The sequence below is a fragment of the Lynx rufus genome, unplaced genomic scaffold, assembly GCF_022079265.1.
Source record: "Lynx rufus isolate CCGP_SWC_20201006 ecotype Redwood Valley unplaced genomic scaffold, mLynRuf1.p SCAF_28, whole genome shotgun sequence".
NCBI classification, from domain to species: domain Eukaryota; kingdom Metazoa; phylum Chordata; class Mammalia; order Carnivora; family Felidae; genus Lynx; species Lynx rufus.
In genome coordinates this window covers 6,952,767-6,980,681 of record NW_025814843.1, presented here as the reverse complement: position 1 = coordinate 6,980,681, position 27,915 = coordinate 6,952,767, and the positions used below count along the sequence as shown (strand labels likewise).

At 50.3% G+C, this 27,915-nt stretch overlaps 1 protein-coding gene across 1 annotated transcript in view; it reads left to right on the top strand.

Annotated features, from left to right (window-relative positions):
• The window catches only part of DNAH9 (dynein axonemal heavy chain 9), a 340,134-nt gene that overhangs the window by 290,511 nt on the left and 21,708 nt on the right, over positions 1-27,915 (top strand). Inside the window, exons 62-67 of the mRNA XM_047089868.1 lie at positions 7,524-7,651; positions 9,905-10,132; positions 13,647-13,838; positions 14,843-15,034; positions 17,844-18,014; positions 23,430-23,612. Coding sequence (XP_046945824.1) covers positions 7,524-7,651; positions 9,905-10,132; positions 13,647-13,838; positions 14,843-15,034; positions 17,844-18,014; positions 23,430-23,612 — 1,094 coding nt within the window. The remainder of the gene's footprint in view (positions 1-7,523; positions 7,652-9,904; positions 10,133-13,646; positions 13,839-14,842; positions 15,035-17,843; positions 18,015-23,429; positions 23,613-27,915) is intronic.

The following is a 27,915-nucleotide window of genomic DNA, read 5'->3' as shown; positions in this document are numbered from 1 at the left end:
TTGTTCATGCCTAGTCTACACGTTAACTGTAATATTTGAAAACTGATACATAGGGTTTATGTCATAGTTAATAAATACATATTCTTCACTGAAGAGGCACGTAAATATGCTAGGATTACACATCCTTCTTCATGGATCCAATGTCCTAATCTCTAGGGGTCTCTCAAAGAATGTTCTCAGCAAGGAGTTTCAAAGTCATATCAAATTTCAGTTTGCTTCCTACTTAGATGAAGATTTTCTCAAAGAGCTTTTAGTTTTTCATGGAGTTTCTGAATGTCTTTTGCTTGTTCTTGGAAGAAGAAATAAATGCCCCCTGTGCCATTATCACTAATATCTCACATTTCTTATTTGTTGTACGAATTGAATAGAATCCCCGTTATCTATATAGAATCTAATAGAATCCGGTGTTATCTTTCTTGAAAATGCTCTACCTAGGGCCCACTTCTGTTCTAAAAGAGATAAGTTACACTGTGGCTTTCTAGGCAAGTCCCACCCTGGGACTTATTTTCTTTATATTCGAGTTTAGTTCTATCATTTTTGTATCCTGCGTCTTTCATTTTCAGTTTTTACCCCAGTTTTGCTAGCATATGCCATCAGAAAAGAGTCGTGGGAAGTAAAATTTCATAATCCTTGGCTGTCTAAAAAGGCTTTAATTTTGCCCCTATACTTGTTTGGTAGTTTTGCTAAGTGCAAAGTGATTTGTACTCAGAATGTGTCCACATTGCTCGATTGTCTTCAGGAAGTCGGTTATGTTTGGTTGAGATCATATGCCAGTAGGGTGCTGTTCTCTTCTTTGTTGGTTACCTGTGTCTGTTCCTTGGAAACTTTAGGATTATCTCTCTACCTCCTGTTCTGAAGTTCCAAGAGCTGCATTTGGTGTGGGTTTTTTCCATTCATCTGCTCAGCGTTCGCCTTGCCATCTCAAGTGGAAAAGTCCTAGTTTTCTCTATCTCTGGAAATTTTGCTCTCTCGTTCTCAGTAAGTACCACTACCATTCACCAAGTTGGCCATGCCAGAAATGTTGGAATTGGTCACAGTGACACTCCCTCTGCCACCCACCACATTTAGTCCTATGGATTCTGCCTCCTAAATCCATGTGAGACTGGTCTCAGTGTTTCTGTCCTCAGTGTTGCCTCCCTGGTCTGAGTCACCGTGGTCTCACTTGGACTGTCCCAGTGGCCCCCTAACCCATTTTCTGTTCTTCACCCCCTGCCTGCAATCTTTTGCCAATCTCTGCAGCCAAAGGCATCTTGCTAAATCTCACATCCGACTGTATCACTCTTCTCCTTAAAACTCTCTGGTGGCTTCCCATTCCAGTACCACTGACATGGTCCGTGGGGCCTGCATGGACTGGCCTTTGTGCCAAGCCTTGGATCTTACCTTCCCCCAAGCTCACTCTACTCCAGACACACAGCCCTTGTAGACCATGAGCCTTCCTGACCTAGGGCAGTGTTACAAGAGGTTTCTTTTATCTGAACTATTTCTCCCCAGCAATTCAAGAGTCAGGTGCCTACTCACCCTGCAGGTATCAGCCTCTCCTGACCTCCCTGCAAGGCCGTCGGTCCCCTGCCATACATATCTTTGCCTCAGAGCATGCCTACCTGTGTGTCACCAAGATCCTTCAGGTCAAGGACCAGGACCTGTTGCTTACCATTTTGGAACCAGCACCTAAAAGCATAACTAGCAGAGAAAAGGTGCTCCGTAAACACTTGTTGAATGAATCAACAAATAAATGAGTAAATATCATAAGAACTGTTGTCACAGCTCAGTTATTCCTGAGTTTCACCCTTTTATAGAGTCCTGTATTCCTTCTGGCTTCCGGAGGCTTTATTCCTTTCATGTTGACAGATCTAGTTTCTTCATTTTCACTCAATCTTTCCCTTTTCGGAAGCTTTTATATACCCTGCAAATGAGCAATTTCCTACTGTTCTTTGCCAATTGACCTCTGTCTGTTGCATCATGTGCTTTGAAGCTTTCTGTCCTTTCAGGGAAGCTGACCCCGCCCTGGTCCATATTGGTGATTTGTTTCTGAATACATTATCTCAGCTCTGCCCTTGGCTTCATCTCAACACCTTTCCTTACTAGAAGCAATATTGCCGTTCATCAACTCGAGATTACTTATGCACCTGTGCCTCCTCTCTCTCTCCCTTCCTTCTTGCCTCATTGATGGCTTGATTTATTTTCTAATTCACCAATTTAGAACACATACTCTGGCGACAGCCATGCTTTCTGCATCTTGGATGGAATCAGACTGCCTGACGGGCTCCTGTTCTCAAGTTTGCAGTCTACATGACTGACTCACACTTTCCTTTCTCTCCCCAGCCCCAACTTATTAAGTAAACTTACTGCCTCTATGCTTGGGCAGAGTCTGTGTATCAGACAGTTCACTGTTTTACTACAGTTAGGCTCTTACAGAGCTTGGCATCCTTCCCCATTTTCAAGTTTGTGATTTATGTGCTTAACCCCTTCATTTCTCTATCCCTTTGTTTCAACATGACAGTTCTTTTTTTTTTTTTAATGTTTATTTATTTGGGGGGTGGGGAGGGGCAGAGAGGGAAGGAGAGAATCCCAAGAAGGCTCTGTGCCATCAGCACAGAGCCCGATGCGGGGGTCTACCTCACGAGCCATGAGGTCATGACCTGAGCCAAAATCAAGAGTTGGGCGCTTCGCCGACTGAGCCACCCAGGCGCCCCTCAGTATGGCACTTCTTAGTCCTAGAGAGGGTTTTAAAAGTTCAGAGTCAACTGGAAGATTTGTTGCCTCAGCCCCCTTCCACCACAGCCCCTCATCCCCGCCCCAGGCGCGTAGACCCACAGACAAAGTTCTGCGTAGAGTTTAGGAGCTCTCTAGCCCCTAGAGCTCATCCACTGACCGTTGATCAGAAGTCTGTGCTCTTCTGACACCTTTGTGGCTCTTAGTCTCCTCCAGGATTTTCCTTCCTCAATAATTTTGAAGGAGGAGGGGAGGGGGGAGTTCAATTCCCTTTTCTTGGCCCCTGTTTCAACACAAAAGCTAGGACCAGCCACCCCCACTGTTTTTCTTCTTGCCTTGTCAGATGGATCCTTGAAAGTGCTTTGATGTAACACTCTTTCTCTTCTCTTTCCTCATCACCTCCTTCCTGAATGAGCCGTACCTCTTGATTTGCACATGAGCTCGTGCCTCTGTTTCTTTTAAAAGCAATCCCCCATTTTTTTTTTCCAATCACCCGTTTGACCTGCCTCCTAGGGCCGCTGTAGGATGAAAATGAAATCTAAGACGTGTAAAGACTTCACAATGTCAAGAGTACGGTAGCATTGTAAGGCATTATAAGGGAGGTGATAATCCATCTGTTCTTTGAGGCAGATCGGTTGGCTCCTTCCTGTATGGCCTTTGGAAGCACAGCTTTGTCCTTGCTCCTTCCAACCCAAGACTCCCCTTGACTCCCAACCCAGGACTCCCAACCCAGGACTCCCCTTTCCGCCCTAACACACAGGCATCTTCTCTGGTCTTTCACGTGACTCTAGCACGATCTTGCTCTGTCTGTGTCCTCCTTTGTTCAGTTACGTGGCTTTACCAAATATTTCGGTTATTTCCGTGTTGTGGTCAGGAAGAAGCCGTATCTACCACCTCTGCCTCCCGCGGCTTCCTGTTTCTCTTTCCGACACGCTGGTCAGAACTGTGAGCTTGCTTAGATTTGTTCAAGCCTGCTCCCCAGTGCGTTCAAAGAAACGGTTTCCAGTTTGGTGTTTCTGTCGCCAGATTATCCGCACGTAGCGTGCAGCCTCTCCCTCTCATTGTTCCTGGCCCTGTTCTCGTTTCTTTAACAGTCCACCGGGACTCGGGCAGGTTGAAGCAAGTACAGTTTTAGCAAACAGCTTCAAGATTGGCAAAATATTCACTTTGGGGTTGAGAGAGACTCTTTTGCTCGTGTTCCAGGGAGCCAGGGGCGTGAGTAGGCAGACAAAGGTTGATGATCTAAGAAGAGATGGGATTTAGGGAGCAGAAGAGGGCACCTCTCCCACGGAGATGGGAGCGTGCAGGGATGCGGCTAAAATGGCAGGAAATTGAAGGAATCCCTGACACGTGGCATGTGTTTTCCCTGGAAAGCAGAGAGTGACGCAAACTAAGAGCAGAGCCTCCTAGGAATTTTAAAGGAAGTAGGGAATGGGCAACGCAGCCAATTCCTGGCCGCGTGGCAAGATTGCCAAACAGCAGGGGCGCCTGGGTGGCGCAGTCGGTTAGGCGTCCGACTTCAGCCAGGTCACAATCTCGCAGTCCGTGAGTTCGAGCCCCGCGTCAGGCTCTGGGCTGATGGCTCGGAGCCTGGAGCCTGTTTCCGATTCTGTGTCTCCCTCTCTCTCTGCCCCTCCCCTGTTCATGCTCTGTCTCTCTCTGTCCCAAAAATAAATAAAAAAAAAAACGTTGAAAAAAAAAATTAAAAAAAAAAAAAAGATTGCCAAACGGCAGCGGAGGTGAGAGTCACGAAGTTGGGGTGCCCCTTGTTCACCAAATGTATTCCCTTTCCCTCTGGTTAATTCATCCGGGATTGAGAATTTGGCGAAAGTTGGGTGACGCAGGAAGTAGAAGGGGAAGCAGAGTTGAGGATTTTGTAAGGTCTTCATTTCAAGTAAGGATTATTGAGTCCATATTAAAATAAGAGAGAGCATGGGGCGCCTGGGTGGCTCAGCCAGTTAAGCGTCCGACTTCGGCTCAGGTCGTGATCTCACGATTCGTGGGTTCGAGCCCTGCGTCGGGCTCTGTGCTGACAGCTCGGAGCCTGGAGCCTGCTTCAGATTCTGTATCTCCCTCTTTCTCTCTGCCCCTCTCCCCCTCAAAAATGAATAAACATTAAAAAAAAATAAGAAGAGGGGCGCCTGGGTGGCGCAGTCGGTTAAGCGTCCGACTTCAGCCAGGTCACGATCTCGCGGTCCGTGAGTTCGAGCCCCGCGTCGGGCTCTGGGCTGATGGCTCAGAGCCTGGAGCCTGTTTCCGATTCTGTGTCTCCCTCTCTCTCTGCCCCTCCCCCGTTCATGCTCTGTCTCTCTCTGTCCCAAAAATAAATAAAACGTTGAAAAAAAAAATTTAAAAAAAAATAAGAAGAAGGAAGTAATTGTGAAGATTGGGAGGAAAAAAAGAGAAGCCAATGGACTGGACATTTCGCTGAAGTAGAATAACAGGTGACAAGGGAGTAACAGTGAACAGCCAAGAAAGTAGGAAGTGATGGGAGTAGACGTGAGTGAAGAATGTTTCGGACGCGGGACAGTTTTCTGGGACAGTGACGTCCTGGGTGCAGCCACGGGGGTGTGTAACAGAACCGGAATGGAGTCAGGTTCTTTGAAGATGAGGAAGCATGAGGCCGGATGTTGGCTCAGTCATCTGTAGCAACACTGAGGTTTACTGGGATGGTGATGAGATGGGACTTGGGGAGGATTCTGGACTGAATTCCAAAGCCCCCGATAAAGGCAAATCTCACTGGGAAGTTGGCGGAGGGCAGAGAACATAGAAGTTAGTAGACAATATAGGCAGGTGGCATATGCTTTAAAAGGAAAAGGAGTTTTTTAACTTTTTTTTTTAACATTTATTCATTTTGGGGAGTGAGAGAGACAGAGCATGAGCAGGGGAGGGGCAGAGAGAGGGGGAGACACGGAACCCAAAGCAGGCTGCAGGCTCCGAGCTGTCAGCACCGAGCCCGACGTGGGGCTCGAACTCACTGAATGCGAGATCATGACCTGAGCCGAAGTCGGACACTCAACCGACTGAGCCCCCCAGGCGCCCCAGGAAAGGGGTTTTTAATATGAGGATGGGAAGAAATAGCCTGCCAGGAACAAGAGTGGGCTAGAAAAACATTTCCCTTCCTCCCAGCCCCACGGATCTGGGGAGCCCAAGAGAGGGCCACAGAAGGTGCCACGGTCCTCAGGGACGGGAGGTCAAAGAAGCACCCTGCAAAGATGGGACACCATTCTGGGTGATACTGCCCCACGGAGAATAGGAAGGGAGATCAGAAAAGGAAAGATGAGTTAAAGGTAGTGGGGGGCTGGGGGCGGGGGAGCCTCGGCGCAAAACAGTATGAAGGTGGAAACCCCAGAGAACGTGACTGTGGAAGGAGAGGGGGGCTTGCTGATGCCCCGGGAGGGTGTCTGGACAGCCCCACGGTCGCAGATGGAGGGACCCTGCAAGGTTGCCCCGGCATCTCACAGCACCGGCCGGTGCCACAGTCCTCCTGGCTGTGAGCGTTCAATCCTTGTAAATGTCGTCGGCATCTCCCCATCAGCCTCGCCGGACTCATGCGAGCTGATCCGGGCCGGACCACGCTGGACTTTGCCCGCGACAGCCTGTGCGGCCCGTGAAGCGCCCCTCTTCCCCTACCTCTCGCTAACAAAGAAAAGAGACAGCCTCCTTTGTGAGACAGAACATCTCGGAGGCGATCTAATAATCGCGGCGCCTTGTAGCCCGGTATTTTCTCTGGAATAAGTTGTTTATATTGGCCGGTTCGAAAGCTGACATCGGTTCTCTCGCCAGCCAGGATTTATAGTGTTTAATAAGGGTGTTTCTTGGGTCCATCTCGACTGAATCTATCATAACTGGTCCTCACTGCAAAAAAAAAAAAAAAGTCAACCTCCTGCTTTTTCTTACACAGTTGCGAAGGAGATTCTGTACTTTTTTTTTTTTTTTAGTATGTTAAAGAAATATCCTGCACTGACCATTTTCTTTAAGTGTTCTTGCACACATAGCGGAATGCATCTTCGATTTCAGTTGCCCTGAAACGAAATGTTTAAGGACGTGTGGTTATCCTTTTCCTCTTTTAAATTCCTTCTCTTGTCTCTCACGTGCTTTATCTTCCTAGAAAGAAATTCCTTCACTCTTAGGACCCTTTGTCTAAAGAATCTTACATAATTGCTCTAAACGTCGTTGGTGTTGGGCTCACGGCAGACAGCCGGGCAGAGTCGGGCCGGCCTCCCTACCAAGGTTAATGTCTTTGTGTGCTTCTCTGCTCTCAGACGTGATCACCTCTCTCATGACGAGAGCAAACGTGTCTACGTGCTGGGGGAAATGGGAGGAGGCTGTTATGGGGTAAAGTACAGGAAGCCCGAACTACCTGGGTCCTGCCCCCTACTGGCCACGCCTCCCAGTAGATTTCGGGGGAGAATATATTCAGAGGTCCAAGCAAGTCAGAAGGGGCCACACCCACCTGCTGGCTGGCCTGGGAGCCCGTTCACCCTCTAGGGTAGCGGACCAACGCTTGGTCTCCAGATGAAAGCTGCCAGGAAGATCACCAACATTGCTGTCCATCCTGGGGGGGTTGTGTGAGGGGGGAGCATTGAAGTCTAGCTGGGTGCTTCCTTCTGTTTGGGGACGGAAGGCTGGCAGATGCACCCTCCGTCCCCGAACGGAGGGTAGGAAGAGGGTTAGCATAGGAGGCTCGAGGCTCAAACACGCCTGTGTTGGGGGAGTGACCGGGAGACAGGCGAATGTTCCTTGTGGACCTATGACAACACAGATCCTGGGCCCAAGAGATTCTAAGGACAGCTCTATACCCCTTCCAGGTAAAAAGCTCGGCTACACCTTCAACAACCGGAACTTTCACAACGTGTCTTTGGGGCAAGGACAGGAGGTGGTGGCTGAGGCTGCTCTGGACCTGGCTGCCAAGAAAGGTCACTGGGTTATTTTGCAGGTACGACCCCTCTGCCCCGATGGGGGTCATTCTTGACCCCATAGCTGCCTGGACCTGACAGTCTCTGGGCTCCTCTGACCTTGCCACCCCTCTCCCCTGCCTTTCCCTCCACACCCTTGCCCGTCTCGCTGCCCAATCTTGTCTCCTTCCCTCTTATGTGGTCCTGCTCTCCCCACCCCTCTCCATAACTCCTTGTCCCTCGCCCCTCAAACCCCCTGCCACTCTCTCTAGTTTAATGTTTTTTAATGTTTGTTTATTTTTGAGAGAGAGAGAGAAAGAGAGAAAGAGAGCACGAGCAGGGGAGGGGCAGAGAGAGGGCGAGACACAGAATCCGAAGCAGGCTCCAGGCTCCGAGCCATCAGCACAGAGCCGGATGCGGGGCTCAAACCCACGAACCGTGAGATCATGACCTGAGCCGAAGTCGGACTCTTTTAAGCTGTTTTATGCAGCTTGCAGGGGGAGCTGGGGCCGGGGCGAAACAAGTGGCTCAGTTCCCTTTTCTCCCAAACGGCCTACAGCCACCTCTGCTAGAGTGCCCTGGGTGTGGCACAGGCACTTATGTCACGACCGCGTCCTTCACCACATTCCCTTTAGGAGAGATCCCCTCCTCCATCACCTTTCTGCACCCAGCACACCCCCGCGAACATAGTAGACACCCAGCAAAAGCCCGTTGGGCGGGAGAATCAACGAAGAAATCAATGCAAGGAAAAATAAAACAAGAAAGGTTCCCCCCCCCCCCGCCCCGCCTGGCCAACGGAGCCCCGGCTTTCCAGGCGGCCCGCTGAAGTCTTAGCTCCGACAGAGTGATTATAAATGAATTCTCTAACAAATTTTCACTTCACCAGCCCTTCCAAACCCATTGCCTTTGCCGTCAGTTATTTGCAGCCACTCTGTGAAATAAGGATGGCCGATGTTACTTCCCCCTTTTATAGAAGAGAAAGCGGCACTCAGAGGCCAGATTGCTGCGGCCGAGTCCTGTGCTCAGTGCTAATCTGTGTATTTAAGGCTCTGCGAGCAGGCTTCCTCAAATATTTACCGAGGCGCCTTTATCTGCCCATCACAATGAAACATATTGCAACAAAGCCAAGCGGCTATCCTTTCCGGAGCGAAAGGTGCATTCTGCAGAGTAGCCCTAAGAAGTAACTGTGGGCTTAGACCAGACAGACAGATGGCAACCACGGGGGGGGGGGGGGGGGGGGAGGAGAAGGCCTCCAAGACCAGACACAGGAGCTTGCTCTTGGAGCAGGAAGCCTTCCCAGTATGTGAGCCGAAATGCCCCCGTGTGTTTTAGGAAGATAAGTTGGGCCACACTGAGCAGAATGGTTTGCAGAGAGGGCGAGGGGACTCCAGAAAGCTAGCCACGAGAAGTTGACATCAGTGCTTTTCAAACTGTAACATGCTCACAAGTCACCGCAGGATTGTATTAAAATGCGCCGATTCAGGAAGTCTGGGTGGGGCCGAAGAGTCTGCGTTCCCACCTAGCCCCCAGGTAATGCCAACTTTGCTGGTCCACGGGCCCCGCTTTTGTGTAGCAAGGGTCCAAGTAAGGCAGGTGTCAGATGTGGTGATCTGGATTTGGAGCGTGTGGACCGTGTGTGTGACTCTTCAAGCGTGGCCCGGGGACCGACATCTTCAGCATCACCCGGAACTTGTTAGAAGTGCAAATTCTCAGGCCCCACCCTAGACCCCCTGAATCAGATACTCGGGGCTGGAGCTCAAGAATCTTCGTTTTAAGAAGCCCTCCGGGGGGGCGCCTGGGTGGCTCAGTCGGTTGAGCGTCCGACTTCAGCTCAGGTCACGATCTCGCGGTCCGTGAGTTCGAGCCCCGTGTCGGGCTCTGGGCTGACGGCTCAGAGCCTGGAGCCTGTTTCAGATTCTGTGTCTCCCTCTCTCTGACCCTCCCCTGTTCATGCTCTGTCTCTCCCTGTCTCAAAAATAAATAAAACGTTTAAAAAAAAATGAAAAAAGAAAAAAGAAGCCCTCTGGGGAGATGGGGGTGGGGGACGGATTCCTATGCACAGTCCAGTTTGACAACAATGTGCCAAGGAGACTTGGGATATCAAGAGATAGGGTTCAGCTGCAAGATACTGGCAGGTCTCATTGCTGGGAACCCCAAGATTCCTGCTGCAGTGAGCTGTATTTGACGGCCAGGTCCCTCCTCTAGCTGCCTTCCAGAAACTGTTTGCTGCTGACAAAACTAAGCAAATGCCTGCATGGGGGTGGGGGGTGGTTGGGATCTTTCCTTCCCACTAGAACATCCACCTGGTGGCCAAGTGGCTGAGCACCCTGGAGAAGAAGCTGGAGGAACACAGTGAGAACAGCCACCCAGAGTTCAGGGTCTTCATCAGTGCGGAGCCAGCACCCTCCCCTGAGGGCCACATCATCCCCCAGGGCATCCTGGAAAACTCCATCAAGATCACCAACGAGCCTCCCACGGGCATGCACACCAACCTACACAAGGCCCTGGACAATTTCACTCAGGTACAGCCCCGGGGAGGGAGGGGAGAAGAGCGCCCCCCCCCCAAAGAGCTGATTCAACTGGGCTAGAAGAGCATGCACCTGTCGGGGCGGAGGGGGCATGGCGAGGGGGTGACTGGGCTCAGAGCAGTGCCACGTGGGCGAAACGTATTCCCTTTGTGACTGGCCTCCTCCCAGCGCCCACCGACTGCAACCCAACTCTCAGTTCCCAGACACACCTGGGGGAGCTGAGCTTAGGGTGGGCTTTCTTCAGCGAGAGGCACGGGGGAGCTCTCCGCAAGCCTCCGTGCCACCTAAATATCCCAAGGTGGAGAGGGGCCACATTGCTAGAAATCTGAAGTCACACACCGGTCGCATGCTGTCTTCAAGCAGGGGGTTGACACTCGTGTTCACTCGGTGACAGTTGACATCTACGTGCATCTCGAATGTCGAGGGTCCAGAGAATCCAGGTGTCAGATGTGGGGATCGTAATCATATGTTAGGCTCTTAACGCGTGGCCCCCAGGGCAGCAGAAGCGCCCGGGAACTTGGTAGAAATGCCAGTTCTCAGGTCCTACCCTAGACCTGCTGAATCAGAAACTCTGGAGTGGGGCCCAGGAATCTGTGTTCTAACAAGCCCTCCAGAAGATCCCAATGTACAGGCCACTCTGGGGACACTGTGCTACAATGGAACTGGGAATAAATAGCAGGGCATCGGGCTCAGATGTAGGTACTGGAAGGCCCATTACTGGGAATCCAAGACTCGTGTTGTGGGGCGTGTATTGAAAACCAACAATAGGGTGGTGGGTAACTAACTCCATGTGTGAAGTCGCACTTGCAAAGTCCGTAGCTCAGGCTTTTTTGCATCTTCTCCGGAAGGCAGGCCATCTGGTAGCTTCTTCCTCAGGGATTTGCACCATCCTGGGGAGGGGAATACACGAAGGTGTGAAGGCCGGGAGGTTGGGGGCCACCTTGAAGTCCATCTGCCACACTGGGCCTCAGCGGAGTCCAAGGGGAGGGTTCTAGGATCTGTCCTCTCCGATGATCCTCTTTGTATCTCTGGCTTCGCAGAGCCCGTGCTCTAACTCGACACAAGTCCCCAGTGGGTCATCTAGGAACCCTGAAACGGGCCGTCCCACAGGACACCTGTTGTCACCAACCCAACATAAACCACCAGGACTAAGGGCCCTTTGGGGCCTGGTTTCACTTAGACTAACATGAAGGGGTTTGGGTTTTATTTTTCTCTTTTAAATTTTTATTCATTTGTTAATTTTGAGAGTCGGCTGAGAAGAGGCAGGGAGAGAGAGAGTCCAAGGAGGCTCTGCACCGTCAGCACAGAGCCCGACATGAGGCTCGAACTCACAAACTAGGAGATCATGACCTGAGCTGAAGTCGGACACTCAACTGACTGAGCCACCCAGGGCCCCTAATGTGAAGGGTTTTTTGTTTTTTTTTTTACTGAGTGCATGATACCCCTTGTAGTGTGGGGATCAAGCAGTCCCACTTGGAGAGGAAGGAAAGCTCCCACTTAGAGAGGAAGCTCCAGTTCCACTTGGAGAGGAAAGAGAAGGAGAAGCAAAACTTGTCCAGCCCTCTTTTTCACTCCATTCCCATCCGAACCCCCAGACCCACTCATAATCCAGAACCGGGAATGGGGAAACATGGCCAGGAGATTCAGGCTGTTTTCGTTAAGAAACACCTGCCCGTTGCAACATGAAGCGGAAAGTAGGGTGCTCTCTTTTCCAGGGGCATTTTCATTCCTTTCTTTTTAAATTTTAAAATAAAGTAAAATGTTAAAGAAAAATAAAATAAAATAAAGTAAAATGATAAAATAAAGTAAAATAAAATAATATAATATAAAGTAAAATAAAAATAAAATAAAATAAAATAAAATAATACATTTTTCTTCCTAAATAGGCCTTGACTAATCCCCTAGGTACTCTGTTCCAGAGGTCAGAACTTCTAAATTTTCTACATCTTATATTCCACATAGGGGAAATCTACATTCTCAACTTTGAAATCGATAGCCTTCTTTCCCCGGAAGGCGGTAGCTCGTTCCAAGCAAAACCACTTCCGCCCAGAAAAGGCACTGGGTTGCCCAACAGGGTGAACATACGCAATGCCACGGAGCTATGTTCGCTTCAAAATGGTGCAGATGACAGATTGTATGGTGTGTATTCCACCAGGAATTTTTTGGTTTTAATTAACAATTGAAAAGAAAAAGGCATTGGGGATGCGGTTAGTTAGCAAGCTGCGTCTAAGGGCACAGTCACAGACTGCTCTCAGCAATTTTGCCTTGAGGGTCTTGGGCAGATCCGGGGACAAGGGCCATAGTTGCCTCAGGTACCAAATCTCCTAATGATTTATTATACAAGATCATCCCTCTGTAGGGTTATTATCCTATATTCATTGCGTGGCTTCATCTTGTCAGACTACCCACGGACCCTTGTCCTTGGGTCTCTCTCCCTGCCAAACCCCTGTCCAGCCTTGGCTATGAGGCCGCTGGGAAATAAATGCCAAGGGTGCTGGCTTTCCCTGGCTATTCTGTCCCCACCACCGTTGGGTCTTTGGCCATTGAGAGCGACCTTCGGTGACTCATTCTGAGAAAGAGACAGACTTATGGGTATATCCACTGCTTGCAAGGGTTTTAATTGTTCCATTCTGCTTTTATGGGTGCCCTGGACCCAAGGCCCCCATGAACACCCCCTATAATTCAGAGCCCGATTTTAACCATTTAAGGGACAAACTGCAGGACGGAGCTCTTTTTACCGCTGCTAGCCGTGCTGATCGGGAACGGTTATTTTATTCTGATGCTGTCAGGTTTACGGTGAAGGGCGCAGCACTCCTCTGTTTCTCTCGTGTCCCGTCCCTCCCTCAGCAGCAACCTCAGCCACACAAGCAGCGATTACACCTACGACAGTCCCACGACGGGCAAGCAAGGCGTGGCAAGTGGGGCACCTGGCCGGCTCAGTCGGTAGAGCCCGCGACTCGAGATCTCGGGGTCATGAGTTCAAGCCCCATGTTGGGTACAGACATTTATTATTTACTTATATATTATTTATTTATTTATTTATTTATTAAATAAATAAAACCTTAAAAAAAATAAAAAGGAAAGAAAAGCATAGCAGGAAGGGGAGAAATCAGAGATGATGCCGTAGGAGTCCCCACGCACACCCCAGCACAAAGCGATACTCCTAAGACCAACACAACTCTCAGGACCCACTACCCTGTTTCCCGTTAGCTATGCTTGGCATGTCCACGGGGGCCAACATTAACTGTAAAGCAAGCCCTGTCATCACCTGAACCTAAATCTTAACTCAGATTCTAATCTAGAACCCAGCCCCTCTGCAAGGTCCCCTCAAACCGTGAGCCCACGCTGACCCACAGCGCGACCTGCATTCCTACTGTGGCTCAAAAACCTAACCAGGATGTACAGTGACCTCGTCCAGCATGACTTCCGGCCGCCATAACCCACACCCTGCTCTGTGCTGCACAACGGCAGGTCTTTGCTAACACTGGAGGCAACGCTTTCCTTTCAGGACACGCTGGAGATGTGCTCCCGGGAGACGGAGTTTAAGAGCATCCTCTTTGCTCTTTGTTACTTTCACGGGGTGGTGGCGGAGAGACGAAAGTTTGGGCCTCAGGGATGGAACTGCCCTTACCCCTTCAACACTGGGGACCTCACCATCTCTGTGAACGTGCTGTACAACTTCCTGGAGGCCAACGCAAAGGTAAAGTTCCCGGCCGGCACAGGGGGAGGCGGGGAGGGCCATCTCTCAGAAGGATGATGTCGCATCGGCACAGGGTAAAGGGGGCACACGCTGGGGACCATCTAGACCCTCTCCAAGTAGAGGGAGGAAGGACCAGCCCGGGGCCAGCGGGAGGCCAAAAAGAGCACCACGGGATGTCAGGGCCAGGAAAGCTCAGGAGACCAAACTGGTGACTCACGCCCGGTGTGATTCTTTGTCCCAGGGCCCACCAGACCACCCCTGTGCGCCTGCGGCATTGTGGGGTGTTGTGGATTGGCAGAAGAGACCCCATGCTCACCTGATACAAGTTCCCAGTTTAATCAGCCAAGAACACCATTTAAGGGAATGTGTAGACCATGAAGGCTCTTCTAGTTAGCAGGCCAAACATAGTATCAGCAAAGGCCACCTCCCCTTCCTGGTGGGGCACATGAATCAGGCCCAGAAGCCCTAAGCTACTCCTCTGCCCCCAGCTCCACGGCCCTTGCCCCCATAGCGCCGTCTCCTCATTTCCTGCGCTGAGACATGGCTTTCCCCAAGTGGTTTCCCGCCTGACTCCAATATCGTGACTTTCGTGCTCTATTTCATTCACTTTGAACTTTGGAAGGAGACCATAAATTAATACGCTAAGTAATGGCAGGAGATTAGACAGACAAGTATCCTGGTCCTTCCTTTATTCCATTTGACATTTGCTTATTTAAAGGACTTGTAGGTAAAGCCTGACTTGATTGCCACAGTTAATGACCGTGGAAGAGGGTTGGCATATAGGCAAGGGGGTTGGCACCTTGCCTCTCCTCACCCTTGGCTGTAACTTCTCAAGCATCTCGTGAGCTCCCAGGCGTGCCGGACTCTTCGGGGCACTAGGGGTATGCAGGTGAAGAAAGCGTTGCTTCTAATTTGAGAGGCATCCCATCTTGCGGCTGACACTCTGTCCACGCGTCGGGGCAGCCCCGATGTCTGTGCGGAGGTCTTTCTTCCCTGTGTCCCAGGTCCCCTATGATGATCTGCGCTACCTCTTTGGAGAGATCATGTATGGAGGCCACATCACAGACGACTGGGACCGGAGGCTCTGCAGGACCTATCTGGAGGAATTCATCAGACCGGAAATGCTAGAAGGAGAGCTGTGCCTGGCACCTGGGTTCCCACTCCCGGGCAACCTGGACTACACTGGTTACCATCAGGTAAGGCTCTGCTCATACGGGACCTGGGCCTTCCTTCAATTCTGTTCTGCAGGACCAGGATGCACACACAGGGCCAGGGAGGAATGGCCTAAAGAACAGAGCTCAGGGGCCCCCGGGTGGCTCAGTCGGTTGAGCATCCAACTTCAGCTCAGGTCATGATCTCGAGGTTCGTGGGTTCGAGCCCCCCGTCGGGCGCCGTGCTGACAGCTCGGAGCCCGGAGCCTGCTTCGGATTCTGTGTCTCCCTCTCTGTCTGCCCCCTACCCCTGCTCGCGCTCTGTCTCTCTATCCTTCAAAAAAAGAAACAAAGGTGGGAAAAAATGGTTTTTTTAATACAAAAATAAAGAACAGAGCTCATATGGAGTTCGGTTCTCAGCCCCAGGTTTGCCCTGTTCGGTTTGAGAGCTGTTGGGTGCCTCGCCTCAAATTAGTGATAACAATTGAGCTTTTGGAGATCTTTCTATTCTTGATGCTTGGTTCAATAATTCTATTTGTCGCTCTTTTTCTAACAAATAACATCTGGGGCTTTCATTAGATTGCTTTCATCCAAGATATTGACAAAGCCATTAGGAAGAAAATTCCAGGTTCAGAATTTAGCCAACTTTGGGTAAAGTTTATATTAGTGATTCTAGGTATCTTCAGAGGGACAGGAGCTTGTGGGCAGATCACTTAGCCCCGCTGTTCTCTGAGGGCTGCTGTGAACACAGACACACACACCCATGTGCACACACACATTCCCAGAGAGCTCTCTGACTTCTCATTTCACTGTGGCCACAGCTATTTTTAAAGTGCCCATCTTTGCCCATTTAGGCTGCCACGGGAGATAGATTAGAAGATAATTTTTTAAAAAAATCTTTTTTGCCGCTTGACTTTGAACATGCCTAAAATAACTTTGAATACCAAACTTAAAGGAAATACCGGTCATCAAGACATTAACGACAAACTTAAAAAAAATTTTTTTTTGTGTGTGTGAATTCATAAAATTTAAAAAGATAAGATGTCAAAGTCATTCAATGCAGAAAACCTTGGACCTATGAAAAGAAATTTAAAATGGTAAGGCTATTTAAAGAAAATAAGAGGAGGGGCGCCTGGGTGGCGCAGTCGGTTAAGCGTCCGACTTCAGCCAGGTCACGATCTCGTGGTCCGTGAGTTCGAGCCCCGCGTCGGGCTCTGGGCTGATGGCTCAGAGCCTGGAGCCTGTTTCCGATTCTGTGTCTCCCTCTCTCTCTGCCCCTCCCCCGTTCATGCTCTGTCTCTCTCTGTCCCAAAAATAAATAAACTTTAAAAAAAAAAAAAAAAGAAAATAAGAGGAATGTGGGGTGGTGGGGGGATGGGATAAATGGGGGATGGGATTAGGGAGGGCACTTGTCGGGCTGAACACTGAGCTTCGTAGGTAAGAGATGAATCACTGGGTTCTACTCCTGAAGCCAAGACTACTCTGTATGTTAACTAACTTGGATTTAAATTTTTTAAAAAAAGATAATTTTTAAACTACTTTACCAAAAGGCTTCGGGGCTTTAGCCAAGAAATTTGTGCAAGAGCACCCCCTAGTGTCCACGGGGCAGTCCAACAAGAGGCTGGAGCCAGAAATGGGCAAAAACGGTGTGGTTTGCACACTTCAAAACAAGTGAGGATTTTCTTTACACCTCTCTTTTTTTTAATGTTTATCTTTGAGAGAGAATGTGTGAGTGGGGGAGGGTCAGAGAGAGAGGGAGACACAGAATCCGAAGCAGCCTCCAGGTTCTGAGCCATCAGCACAGAGCCCGATGCGGGGCTGTAACTCACAAACTGCGAGATCATGAGCTGAGCCGAAGCCAGACGCTCAACCGACTGAGCCACCCAGACGCCCCTTTACATCTATCTTTAATCCACCAGTTAATAAGTGGTTACAGGGCACCTACCAAGAGTTCAGGAGTGTGCTGGGGGCCAGAAGAAATACAAAAATAAATACACAAGTTTGCCTTTGAGGGATGAGCAGTCTTTCACTTAGACTCGAGGATGCTCACACCAAGAAATCATCAAAAGCAAATTAGGAACCAACCTTGAGGGGCACTTTCTCACTGTGTAGTGGAAAGAACTAGAAAGGGCGCTCAGAACATCCGGAGAGGAAAGGGAGCCTTCAAAGCTGGGGACCCAGCCTAAGCAACCGTAGGGGTGCATTGCCTGGATGGCACGATTAAAAACATGTTTCTAATTCAAGTAATTTTTGCCAGGGGCCCAATTCCCTGGTTATCAGCGAACCTCGCCTTGTCCCACAAGCTCTCTTTTGCATCTGTGGTCCCATATTTGCATTTAGGTTTGTTATCTCTGATTTAGATAAATGCGGGGGGGGGGGGGGGAAGGAGTTTAAGGGCAAGGGGGCCGGGGCCCTGGGAGAGCTTGAGTGACATACCAGGAAGGGATCCGTATTTCTTAAGGACCCTGAGAAGTCCCTCCGTGTGTGTGGAGGGACAGGTGTAGACCAGGGAGCGGCAGGAGCAGGGCAGACTGGAGAGGGATCAAGTCCTCCAAGCTTCTGCAAAAGGAGCATGGCCCCGTGGGCGTGGAATTTCCGGAAAAGCGGCCTGGCGCACAAAACCAGATGGTGTCGAGGCGAGGCTGGCAGAAAGGATGTCACCGGGAGGCGGAGAACATGTCCACGTCTCAGCAGGTGTTGGTGAACGGCGTCCGCCTGGAGGGCCAGAGGGACGCGGGTGCCTCACGCCTGCTGTGACCCACCGCCGTCCCTCAGAGGACGACCCGGAGTGGGAGATGGCAGACGGGAGACACGTCTCGGCCTGTGTTTGAGCGAGCTTGCCCCCGACTTCCAGTACATTGATGCCGAGCTGCCGGCAGAGTCGCCCCACCTCTACGGCCTGCACCCCAACGCCGAGATCGGCTTCCTGACCCAGACCTCGGAGAAGCTCTTTCGCACGGTCCTGGAGCTGCAGCCGCGGGACGGCCACGCCGGAGAGGGAGCAGGGGCCACGCGGGAAGAAAAGGTACGTGGACGGACCGCTCGAGATCCTTCCGGGGAGCCGAGGATGGCACAGCGAGACGCCCCTTCCCGCTGGCCGCGTTGGCAGGGCGCACGCAGACCACACTGTGCACAGCCGCCCCTCGCACACGGCTGGTGCGGCCTTGACCCGCCAGGCTGGTCCTCTGTTTAAATCACAGGAAGCCCCTGCCGTTGGGTTTCGTGGTTTGCTTGTCGTTCGTTCTTCTTTCTTTCTTTCTTTCTTTCCTTTTCTTTCTTTCTTTCTTTCTTTCTTTCTTTCTTTCTTTCTTTCTTTCTTTCTTTTTCTTTCTTTTCTTTCTTTCCTTTTCTTTCTCTTTCTTTCTCTTTCTTTTCTTTCTTTTCTTTTTCTTTCTTTCCTTTCCTTTTTTTTCTTTCTTTCTTTCTGTCTTTTCTTTCTTTTCTTTCTTTCCTTTTCTTTCTTTCTCTTTCTTTCTTTCTTTCCTTTTCTTTCTTTCTTTCTCTTTCTTTCTTTCTTTCTTTCCTTTTCTTTCTTTTTCTTTTCTTTCTTTTCTTTCCTTCTTTCTTTCTTTCCTTCCTTCCTCTCTTTCTCTTTCTTTCTTTTCTTTCTTTCTTCTCTTTGTCTTTCTTTCCTTCCTTCTTCTTTCTTTCTTTCCTTCCTTTTTCTTTCCTTCTTTCCTCTTTCTTTCCTTCCTTCCTCTCTTTTTCTTTCTTTTTTCTTTCTTTCTTTCTTCCTTTTCTTCTCTTTCTTTCCTTTCTTCCTCTCTTTCCCTTTCTTTCTTTCTTCTCTTTGTCTTTCCTTCCTTCTTCTTTCTTTCTTTCCTTCCTTTTTCTTTCCTTCTTTCCTCTCTTTCCTTCCTTCCTTCCTCTTTCCCTTTCTTTCTTTTTTTCTTTCTTTCCTTCCTTCCTTCCTCCCTCTTTCCCTTTCTTTTTCTTTCTTCCTTTTCTTCTTTCTTTCTTTCCTTCCTTCCTTTCTCTTTCTTTCTTTCTTTCTTTCTTCTCTTTGTCTTTCTTTCCTTCCTTCTTCTTTCTTTCTTTCCTTCCTTTTTCTTTCCTTCTTTCCTCTTTCTTTCTTTCTTTCATTCTTCCTTCCTTCCTCCTTCTTTCTTTCTTTCTTCTTTCTCCTTTCTTTTCTTTTTTCTTTCTTTTTTTTTTCTTTCCTTCCTTCCTTCCTCCCTCTCTTTCTTTCCTTCCTTCCTTCCTCCCTCTCTCTTTCTTTCTTTCTTTCTTTCTTTCTTTCTTTCCTTCCTTCCTTCCTTCCTTCAGTTTATTTATTTTTGAGAGAAAGAGTGTGTGCATGCTGGGAAGGGGCAGAGAGAGAGAGGGAGAGAGAGAATCCCAAGCAGGCTCCACGCTACCAGTGCAGAGCCCAATGCGGGGCTCAAACACACAAACCATGAGATCACGGCCTGAGCCGAAGTTGGATGCTGAACCGGCTGAGCCACCGAGACTCCCCTCTTTTTTAATGTTTATTTATTTTTGAGAGGGCGGGGACAGAGAGAGAGGGAGACAGAAGTTGAAGCAGACTCCTCACTGATGGCAGAGAGCCCGATGCAGGGCTTAAACCCACAAACTGTGAGATCATGACCTGAGCCAAAGTCGGGCGCTTCACCAACTGAAACACCCAGATGCCCCAGTGGTTTGCTTTTCTAGTTCACCCAAAGAGTATTTCTTTTTCTTTTTTTTTTTTTTAATTTTTTTTTAACGTTTATTTATTTTTGAGAGAGAGACAGAGCATGAACGGGGGAGGGACAGAGAGAGAGGGAGACACAGAATCGGAAGCAGGCTCCAGGCTCTGAGCCATCAGCCCAGAGCCCAACGCGGGGCTCGAACTTACAGACTGCGAGATCGTGACCTGAGCTGAAGTCGGACACTTAACTGACTGAGCCACCCAGGCGCCCCTCTTTTTCTTTTTTTTTAATGTTTGTTTATTTTTGAGAGAGAGAGAGCATGAACAGGAGAGGGGCAGAGAGAGGGAGACACAGAATCCAAAGCAGGCTTCAGGCTCTGAGCTGTCAGCACAGAGCCCGACACGGGGCTCAAACCCACGAACCGTGGGATTGTGACCTGAGCCGAAGACGGACGCTCAACCAGCTAAGCCACCCAAGTGCCCCTCAATAGTCTCATTTTAACTCAGTCACCTCTTTAAAGGCCCTGTCTCTAAACACAGTCACATTGTGGAGGGGAGGATGTCCATAGATGAGTTTTAGGGGGACACAACCCAGCCCATCACGCTGGCTCCAGCGGCCTCCCTTGGACATACACCCTTTCCTGTTTCCCCCATTTGCCCTTGACTGCTGGATTTTGCTGGTGTCGAACAACTGACTAGTCATCTGGAGAAAAGCGAAGCAGGTTTCCTCCCTCCTTATATCACAGATGGCTGCATTTAAATATGTTTCAATGAAAACATAAAAAGTACTAAAAGAAAACTTGGGTGAATGCTTTTGTGATCTTACAAAGAGGAGGGCATTATCAAACCTTCTTTTAAAAAAAGCAGCTCAGAATCTATAAAGATTGACACATTTGGTGACTGGAAAAAATTTAAAACCAGATCTGCAAAGCAAACAAACCTCGTGAATGAAGTCAGAGAGCAGCTAGGAGAACCTCTCTGCAGCACAGACACTGGGAAGTGGGCGGATCTCACTAACACATGAAAAGTTCTTACATGTGGAGGACGAGAGAAGGACAGAAGATGGGGACAGACGGACACAAAAGAAATTCACACAGTTATTCGAAGGGCCGAAAAAAATAGCACAGGATTGTCAATGTCCCTCCCGACTAAATGAAGGTATGTGAGATATCATTTTCCACCTAATGGCAAAGAGTTTTAGAAGTGATAATATCAAGGGGTGGCTCAGTGGGTTGAGAGTCTCTTGATCTCGACTCAGGTCATGATCCCGGGGTTGTGGGATCAAACCCTGCATCAGGCTCTGCACTGAGCACGGAGTCTGCTTAAGATTCTCTTTCCCCTCTGCTCCCCCCGTCCCCACTTGTGCACACTCACTCTCTCTCAAACGAAAATAATTTAAAAATTAATTAGGAGCGCCTGGGTGGTTCAGTCGGTTGAGCGTCTGACTTCGGCTCAGGTCATGATCTCGCAGTCCGTGAGTTCGAGCCCCGCGTCGGGCTCTGTGCTGACAGCTCAGAGCCTGGAGCCTGCTTCGGATTCTGTGTCTCCCTCTCTCTCTCTGCCCCTCCCCAGCTAGTGTTCTCTCTCTCCCTCTCTCTCTCTCAAACATAAGTAAAACACTAAAAATTTAGTGAAATAAATAAAAAATTAAAAGTGACCGTATGCAGCAGTGAGGGCACGAGAAAACCGACATTCTCTCTGTTGGTGGACCCTTACCTTCCAGAACAACAGCTGCTAAAATTTAAAATGTTCACACTTTTTTTTACCCAGAATTCTGTTTCTAGGCATTCAACCAGTGGAAAGACTCCAAAGTACACAGATTTCATGGTATGTTTGTTTATTACAGGATTGACCGCAGTCGTACAAATGATAAGCAGCCCAGATATCCATCCCAAACAGCAAAATAATATCTACTATACACTATTTATTATATATGTAACAGTATATATACAGCTACAAAAAATAAGGCAAGTCCATATATACTAACAAGATAGCGTGTGCAGGATTTATTATAAGACGAAAAGCAAGTATGACAGGACTCCCTTGGTGATATATGGAAAGAAAGGAGGGAGCGAGGAGTGAAGACAGGACAGACAGACAAAACTGATGCGTGGGGGATAATGGATGGATGGTTATATGCATCAAGGACATCTGCAGGAATCATAAAGTAACAGTTAACAGTGATTCTTCCCCCCCCCCCCTTTGAGGGAAGAATTGTGAGAGGGTTTTGTTTGTAATGAATATCTGTAACGCTTAGATTTTTATGGGAAACAGATTGCTCAAAAAGGACAACAAAAAGGCAGAGACGTTCGCTTGTGGAAACAATCAGACCACATCCCTTGCAACCCTCTCCTCCCACGGAGGGGCCCGCGGGCTTCTCCGTGTCTGTGCACCTGCTCCCTTCCCTAGCGATCCTGCTCGTCCTCAGGCCTGGCCTCCAGATCTGCTCGGACGGATCAGGACACGGGAGAAGTCTCTTTCTCCGTGTCCGGTGTATTTTGGGGACAGCGCCTGCAGCCTATCTTTTCATCTCTTTGTGCGTGATGTCCGATATAGGGCTGTTTCTCCAAGTTCAGCCCCGGAGATAGAAATAGGATATAATTTTAGCCATTTGTCTTCTACCCCTGGCAACAGCTCTCAGGTACGGGTAAAATTCCGTTCTGGTTTTTGCTGTGACAGCACCAGAGACCCCTTTGTGACAGGGAGATAAGGTTTTACTTTCCCTTTTCAGACATCAGCTCTTTTCCTAGAGAATGTATTGTGTGCTAACAATACAAGGCAGAGTGAATATTAATAACCCTTTCTGTAGGTCTGTATAGCTTTCAGATGCTGCCACATGCATCAGTTCACTCAATTTGATCTCTGCATCAGCCCCTGGGAGTTGGTGGGGGGGGGCGGGGAAGGGAGATGGAGAAAGATGCTCTTGGAAATTTTTATAGATAAAAAGATGGAGACCTAGATGGCTTGCTTGCACTCGCGTGGGTAATGCGTAACAGAACGGTATTAACTCAGCCGAGGCTCTTTGGTTGTAAGCAACAGAGACTAATTTTGCTGAAATGGGCAAGAAATAGCCCACTCTGTCAAAAGGAACTGACCGAAGGAAGGACAGATATCCCAGTGGCTCTAGCCACTTTCTGCCCCTGAATCTTGGGCCAGAGATTCAAATTTTTGTGCTCCTGGGAGTGATAATCTGGTTGGCCTACTTAGATCATGGGAGGATCGGGCTCTGTGACTGTACCCCAAAACAGTGAGGAGGAGGGGATTTCCCAGGTGGAGACGGGGACCTGTTACAGAAGAGGGGGGACAATGGGCAGAACAGTGTGCCAGGAGCCCGGCTCTCTGGCCCCCTCCCTCCCTCTCCGCTGGCTACATGTTCTATTATGACTGTACTTGTTCCGTTTTTCTTTCTCTGCTGACAGACCTCCTGGGCTTATTCATTTACTTCAAAATGGCAGACTCAGCCTCCAAGCGCTTGCCCCCAAACAACACAGGATCTGAGTGCTTCCTTTCCAACTTTCCGGGAGAGACACCCTGGTGGTTCTGGCTCCCGTGGTCTAATTAGCTGATGGCTTGTGTGGCCAAAGGAAGCATGGGGCTGGGGAGGAGGTTCACGTGTTGGATGGGGATGCTTCTTCCAGGACCCAAGGACAGAAACTGCAGGGCGGCCTCATGGAAACTCTGAAGGCAGTAGACCATGCGAGAGTATGGCGGGGGATGGCTGACGGGCGTCCTGACCGCCGTATCGCAGGGGAATGGAGTCCTGGAGAGTTAGAGCCCCTTCTTCACCCTGTGTTTCCTGTTACGGGCCAGGTCAAGGTCCTCCTGGAAGAAATACTGGAGCGAGTGACAGACGAGTTCAACATGCCGGAGCTGATGGCCAGAGTGGAGGAGCACAGCCCTTACATCGTCGTTGCCTTCCAGGAGTGTGAGCGGATGAACATCCTCACCGGAGAGATCCAGCGCTCGCTGAGGGAGCTGGCCCTCGGCTTAAAGGTACGGTGGGTGAGGTCTTGGTGGGAAGGGGCACCGCCGGAGGACACGGCCGGACCCCCCTGGGGAGAGGGGGCTCCCGCGGACTGGGGCGCTGGAGAGCCGTCCTAGAGCGATCTGAGTGCCCGGGGAGGTGTGGCTTCCAGACGCCAGGGTCTGGCTGGGCTGCAGGGAGGTCAAGACGCAAGGCTCCGAAAGCATGCAGCTGCGAGGGTGGAATGAGCCCGGCTGGCTCGGAGCCCCCCAGGAGACCACACTCCGAGGAGCAAGGAGAGGGTCTCCCCAGCCCGGTGCCTTCTACTGACATAGGAGAAGTTGCTTCCATGGGGGTCAAAGCAGCGCTCAATAAAAGTACAGGTTCTAGGGGCGCCTGGGCGGCTCTGTCGGCTGAGCGTCCGACTCTTGACCTCAGCTCAGTGTGTGAGTTCGAGCCCCGCGTCAGGCCCTGTGCTGACAGTGCGCGGCCTGCTTGGGATTCTCTCTCTCTCTCAAAATAAATCAACGTTAAAAAAAAAAAAAAAAAAGAACAGGTTCTAGAACTAGACGGTCCTGGGGTCGCCTCCCAGCCCCTGTGCTTTGCCGTGTGGCCCTAGCGAAGTGACTTACGTCTCACTGTGTCTCAGCTTCTTCGCCCGTAGAACAGGCGTAATGGTCCTGCTTCATAAGGCTTTGGGGAAGGACTAAGTAAGCTGATCCACATAGAATGTTTAGAACCATCCCTGGTGTGTAGGAAGTGCCCCCAGAGTATCAGCTGATGACTATTATGGCCCCATCGGGGGAAAGGGGAGAATGTTCACCTTTGACAACGTCAAGGTTGGATTGAGAGATCCAAGGTCATCGCACAGGCTCTTCCTACCTCTTGAGCAACGAAGGAGTCTGCGGTTTCTGCCCCCAGTGACTCAAACAAGTTTACGTACCAGCAGAGAACTGTTCAGGGGCCTGGCGTGGACCCCGACGGACCGTGCACCTCGATGACAGCTGAATGGGAGGGCAGGCTGCTGTTCAGGAGCTGAGGAAGGGGACTGCGGTCCGTTTACACTGGCACTTTCAGATGGAAGAGAAGCTGGCAGCGAATGCTCGGCCGGGCCCGGAGGTCCGCGGTGTGACCCGCGGCCTGGGGCGCGGCTCTTGGAGTCACACAGCCACGGTTACAACAGCCGCGCATCTTGTCACAAGTAGTCACATAGAAACTATGAGACAGCCTGCAAAATCTACGTTAGTGGGTTTGGTTTTTTTTTATCTGTTCATTTCCTTCTCCCCACCCCTGCCTGCCAGTTTAGATGGAGGGAAACAAGGAGAAAGGACAGGCGTGTCAAAGCCCGTATTTGGTCGTGTTTCCAAATTATGTGCCAGCTTGTGATCAAATGAAACACAGAGTTTCATAGAACGGTCTCGAATGTGAGCAAGGCCTTTGCCTGTCACATTATGCAGGTCCGTGACTGTGGTACACAGGTCTCTCTTGGTAATTACCTCCAGGAGCTTTGCTGTAGCCTTAGCTTATCAAATCCGTGCAATTTGTGCAGTGCACTTACCCATCCATCTTCCAATCCATTCAGTCGTGTTACTTCCGAGAGCCGTGACTGGGGTTGGGTGAATCCCCGAGTGTGCCTGCGGGCAGAGGAAGGGGTGGGTGAGGACGTTTCTGCTTGCCTTCCCCAGTCTGGTTCAAGCACAGCTGACCGATGAGCGCCCTGGACAGGTCTCAGCACTCCATGCCGGTGGGCGCAGGGAGACCGAAAGGGGGGCCTTCCTCTCCAGAAGGAGCACACGGGCAGATCCCAACACAAGATGCACAGAGAGCCGTGGGAGGAGGGAAGGCCCCAGAGGAGAAGTGGCTGGAGGGGGCAGGGGAGAAACCGGTGGGGACAAGGAGAAGAATCTTCCACCGGTTCCAAAAGAGGAACCCTAGCCCTGCTCTAGGAGCTACCTGCTTTGGCCGGAGCAGAGGGTCCACGCAGGCGAGTAAGTGGGGTATGGTGAGTTTCGGAAGGCAGTGACAGAACACTGACCCACAAGCAGTCAGGACAGCTGTGCATTTGTGGCCTTTTCCTCCTGGTCCCTCTGTGAGCTGGAGAACACTTTTTTTTTATTTTTTTAAGTTTATTTATTTTGAGAGAGAGAACGGGAGAAGGGCAGAGAGAAAGAGGGAGAGAGAGAATCCCAAGCAGGCTCCACACTGTCAGCGCAGAGCCCTGTGCGGGGCTCGAACCCACGAACCATGAGATCACGACCTGAGCCGAAGTCAAGAGTCAGACACTCAACCGACTGAGCCCCCCAGGCGCCCGAGAGCAGACCCTCTAAAACGCTGTCCTCTAAACCCAGTCTCATTAGGACAGGCCCCCAGACTGGCCTGGTCGCCTGTATCTTCAAGCGGCAGCCAGGTGATCCTTGGGATGAGCCGTCTGTGAAGCACAGTGTTAAGACAAGTAGGTAGAAGAAGAAGGTGGTGAGATCAGGGGGCGAGGGGACGGCGACAGAGTTCAGAAAGGGGAGCGACCTGATGGCCCCGGGGAGGGGCTGGCCGGGGAGGGCCCCGCCACACAGTGCGCATCTGCTCAGCTCCTGGCTTCCCACCAGGACGCTGCTGGGACAGCAAGACGGGCTCTGTAGACCGGCTCACCTGGCAGGAGATTCTGAGGTTCCCCTTCTTGCCGTCCCCTTCTCTGGGACACAGTCACTTTAAAGTCCTGGGAGTGGTTCAGGAGGACAGAGGGCCACTCACGCTACCCAGCACACCCGACAGGCTCAGACTGGGCCCCAAAGTTAGGAGGGGGGTAACGTTTTAAATCATTAAGTCAATACTCATAGCATTTATGGTAGAGAAACTTGTAACCATTCACGCACGACTGGCTGGATGGGAAGCCGGAAGGCTACCCAAAAAGTATCAGCTGAACTGAGAGGCACAGGACGCTAAGCCCGAGGAGCGGAGGGGCTGAAAGCGCAGAAGAGGTGGAGGAAGGTAGGGGAGCCGCCTAAGGGACGTCAGTTTGCCACAGCCACGTCCCCAGAGAGAGGAACTGTCTTGGGGATTCACCACAGTAAGACATCTGGCTCCTTGGGGCGCCTGGGAGGCTCACAGTTCGTGGGCTCAAGCCCAGCATCAGGCTCCACGCTGCTTGGGATTCTCTCTCTCTCTTTCCCTCTGTCCCTGCTCCTCTCTCTCAAAACAAATGAACTTGGGGGGAGAAAAAAGACCTCTGGCTTGTAGCCATAACACAATGAAGAATTAGGTCCTGCGAGTACTCCAAGCTGATTGGTCAAAGGTACCGACTCCCACTAACCAAACGCACAAAAGTCTGATGTACAAAACTCCCAAAGGCCAGTTTCTTTCTTTACAGTAACAGCTAGGTATAGCTTTCAAAGAGCCATGTACAGATGGCAGTGGGCCCAGGAAATCCTCTGCCTGGGTAGAAAAATTACATGAGAAGCTAAATTCCTAGATCTGTACTGTCTACAGTAGCAACCAATGACAGGGTAGCACTTAAAATGTGACTGGTCCAAATTGAGATGTTCTGTTAAGCAGAAATGAAACACCGTATTTAGGAAAGAGGCTGGGAAGCTTGCCTCACCCACAGATACAACTAGGTGACACTCACATCTGTGTAAATAACCCAGAAAATGGCCCGAAGACTGGCAGAACAGCCTCTACAGCTAAAAGTAAAGAGGCCGCATCAAAGAGGGTGAGAAGGGGGAGAAACAGACTGTCACACTGGGGAGCACTCACAGCGGGGACAAACCCCCGCAACATCTGGCTTTGAAAACCGGAGGGGCCAAATTACATGAGTTCTTAACAACCGGCGGAACTCAAAAACCTAGAATTTTAAAAATCAGCAGGCTCAGCTCTGGGAGAACCAGAGGCCAAAAGGAAACCGAGTCCCTTAAAGAAACAGGACAAAAGACAGCCTGTGCAGATACAACATCAAAGCAGGATTTTGAAAAAATGCCTGGGAGGGAGAGTTATTTACTAATCTCCGAGCATGTCTGGAGGGACAGAGATCCTAGGGAGACTCCTCCAGGAACAAAGGAGCTGCCTCCCCCGCCTTCCAGCATAAACCCAAGGCCACCTGTAGGAACCAGTGTAGGGACATTTACTACCGAAGGAACTTGCTTCTGCGGTATGCCACTGCCTCAGTCCTGCGCTGAGTCCCCTTCCCCAGCAGACCAGCGCAAACCTTCCTAAGACCACATCTCCCCCAGCTCGCGCACTTTGAGGATCCTCCCCCTCCAACCCGGCTGGCCTTGGTCCCGGGGGCGGGGGCAAGTTCCCTGTCGCAGAGGACCGACGCACAGGAGTAGGGAACAGAGG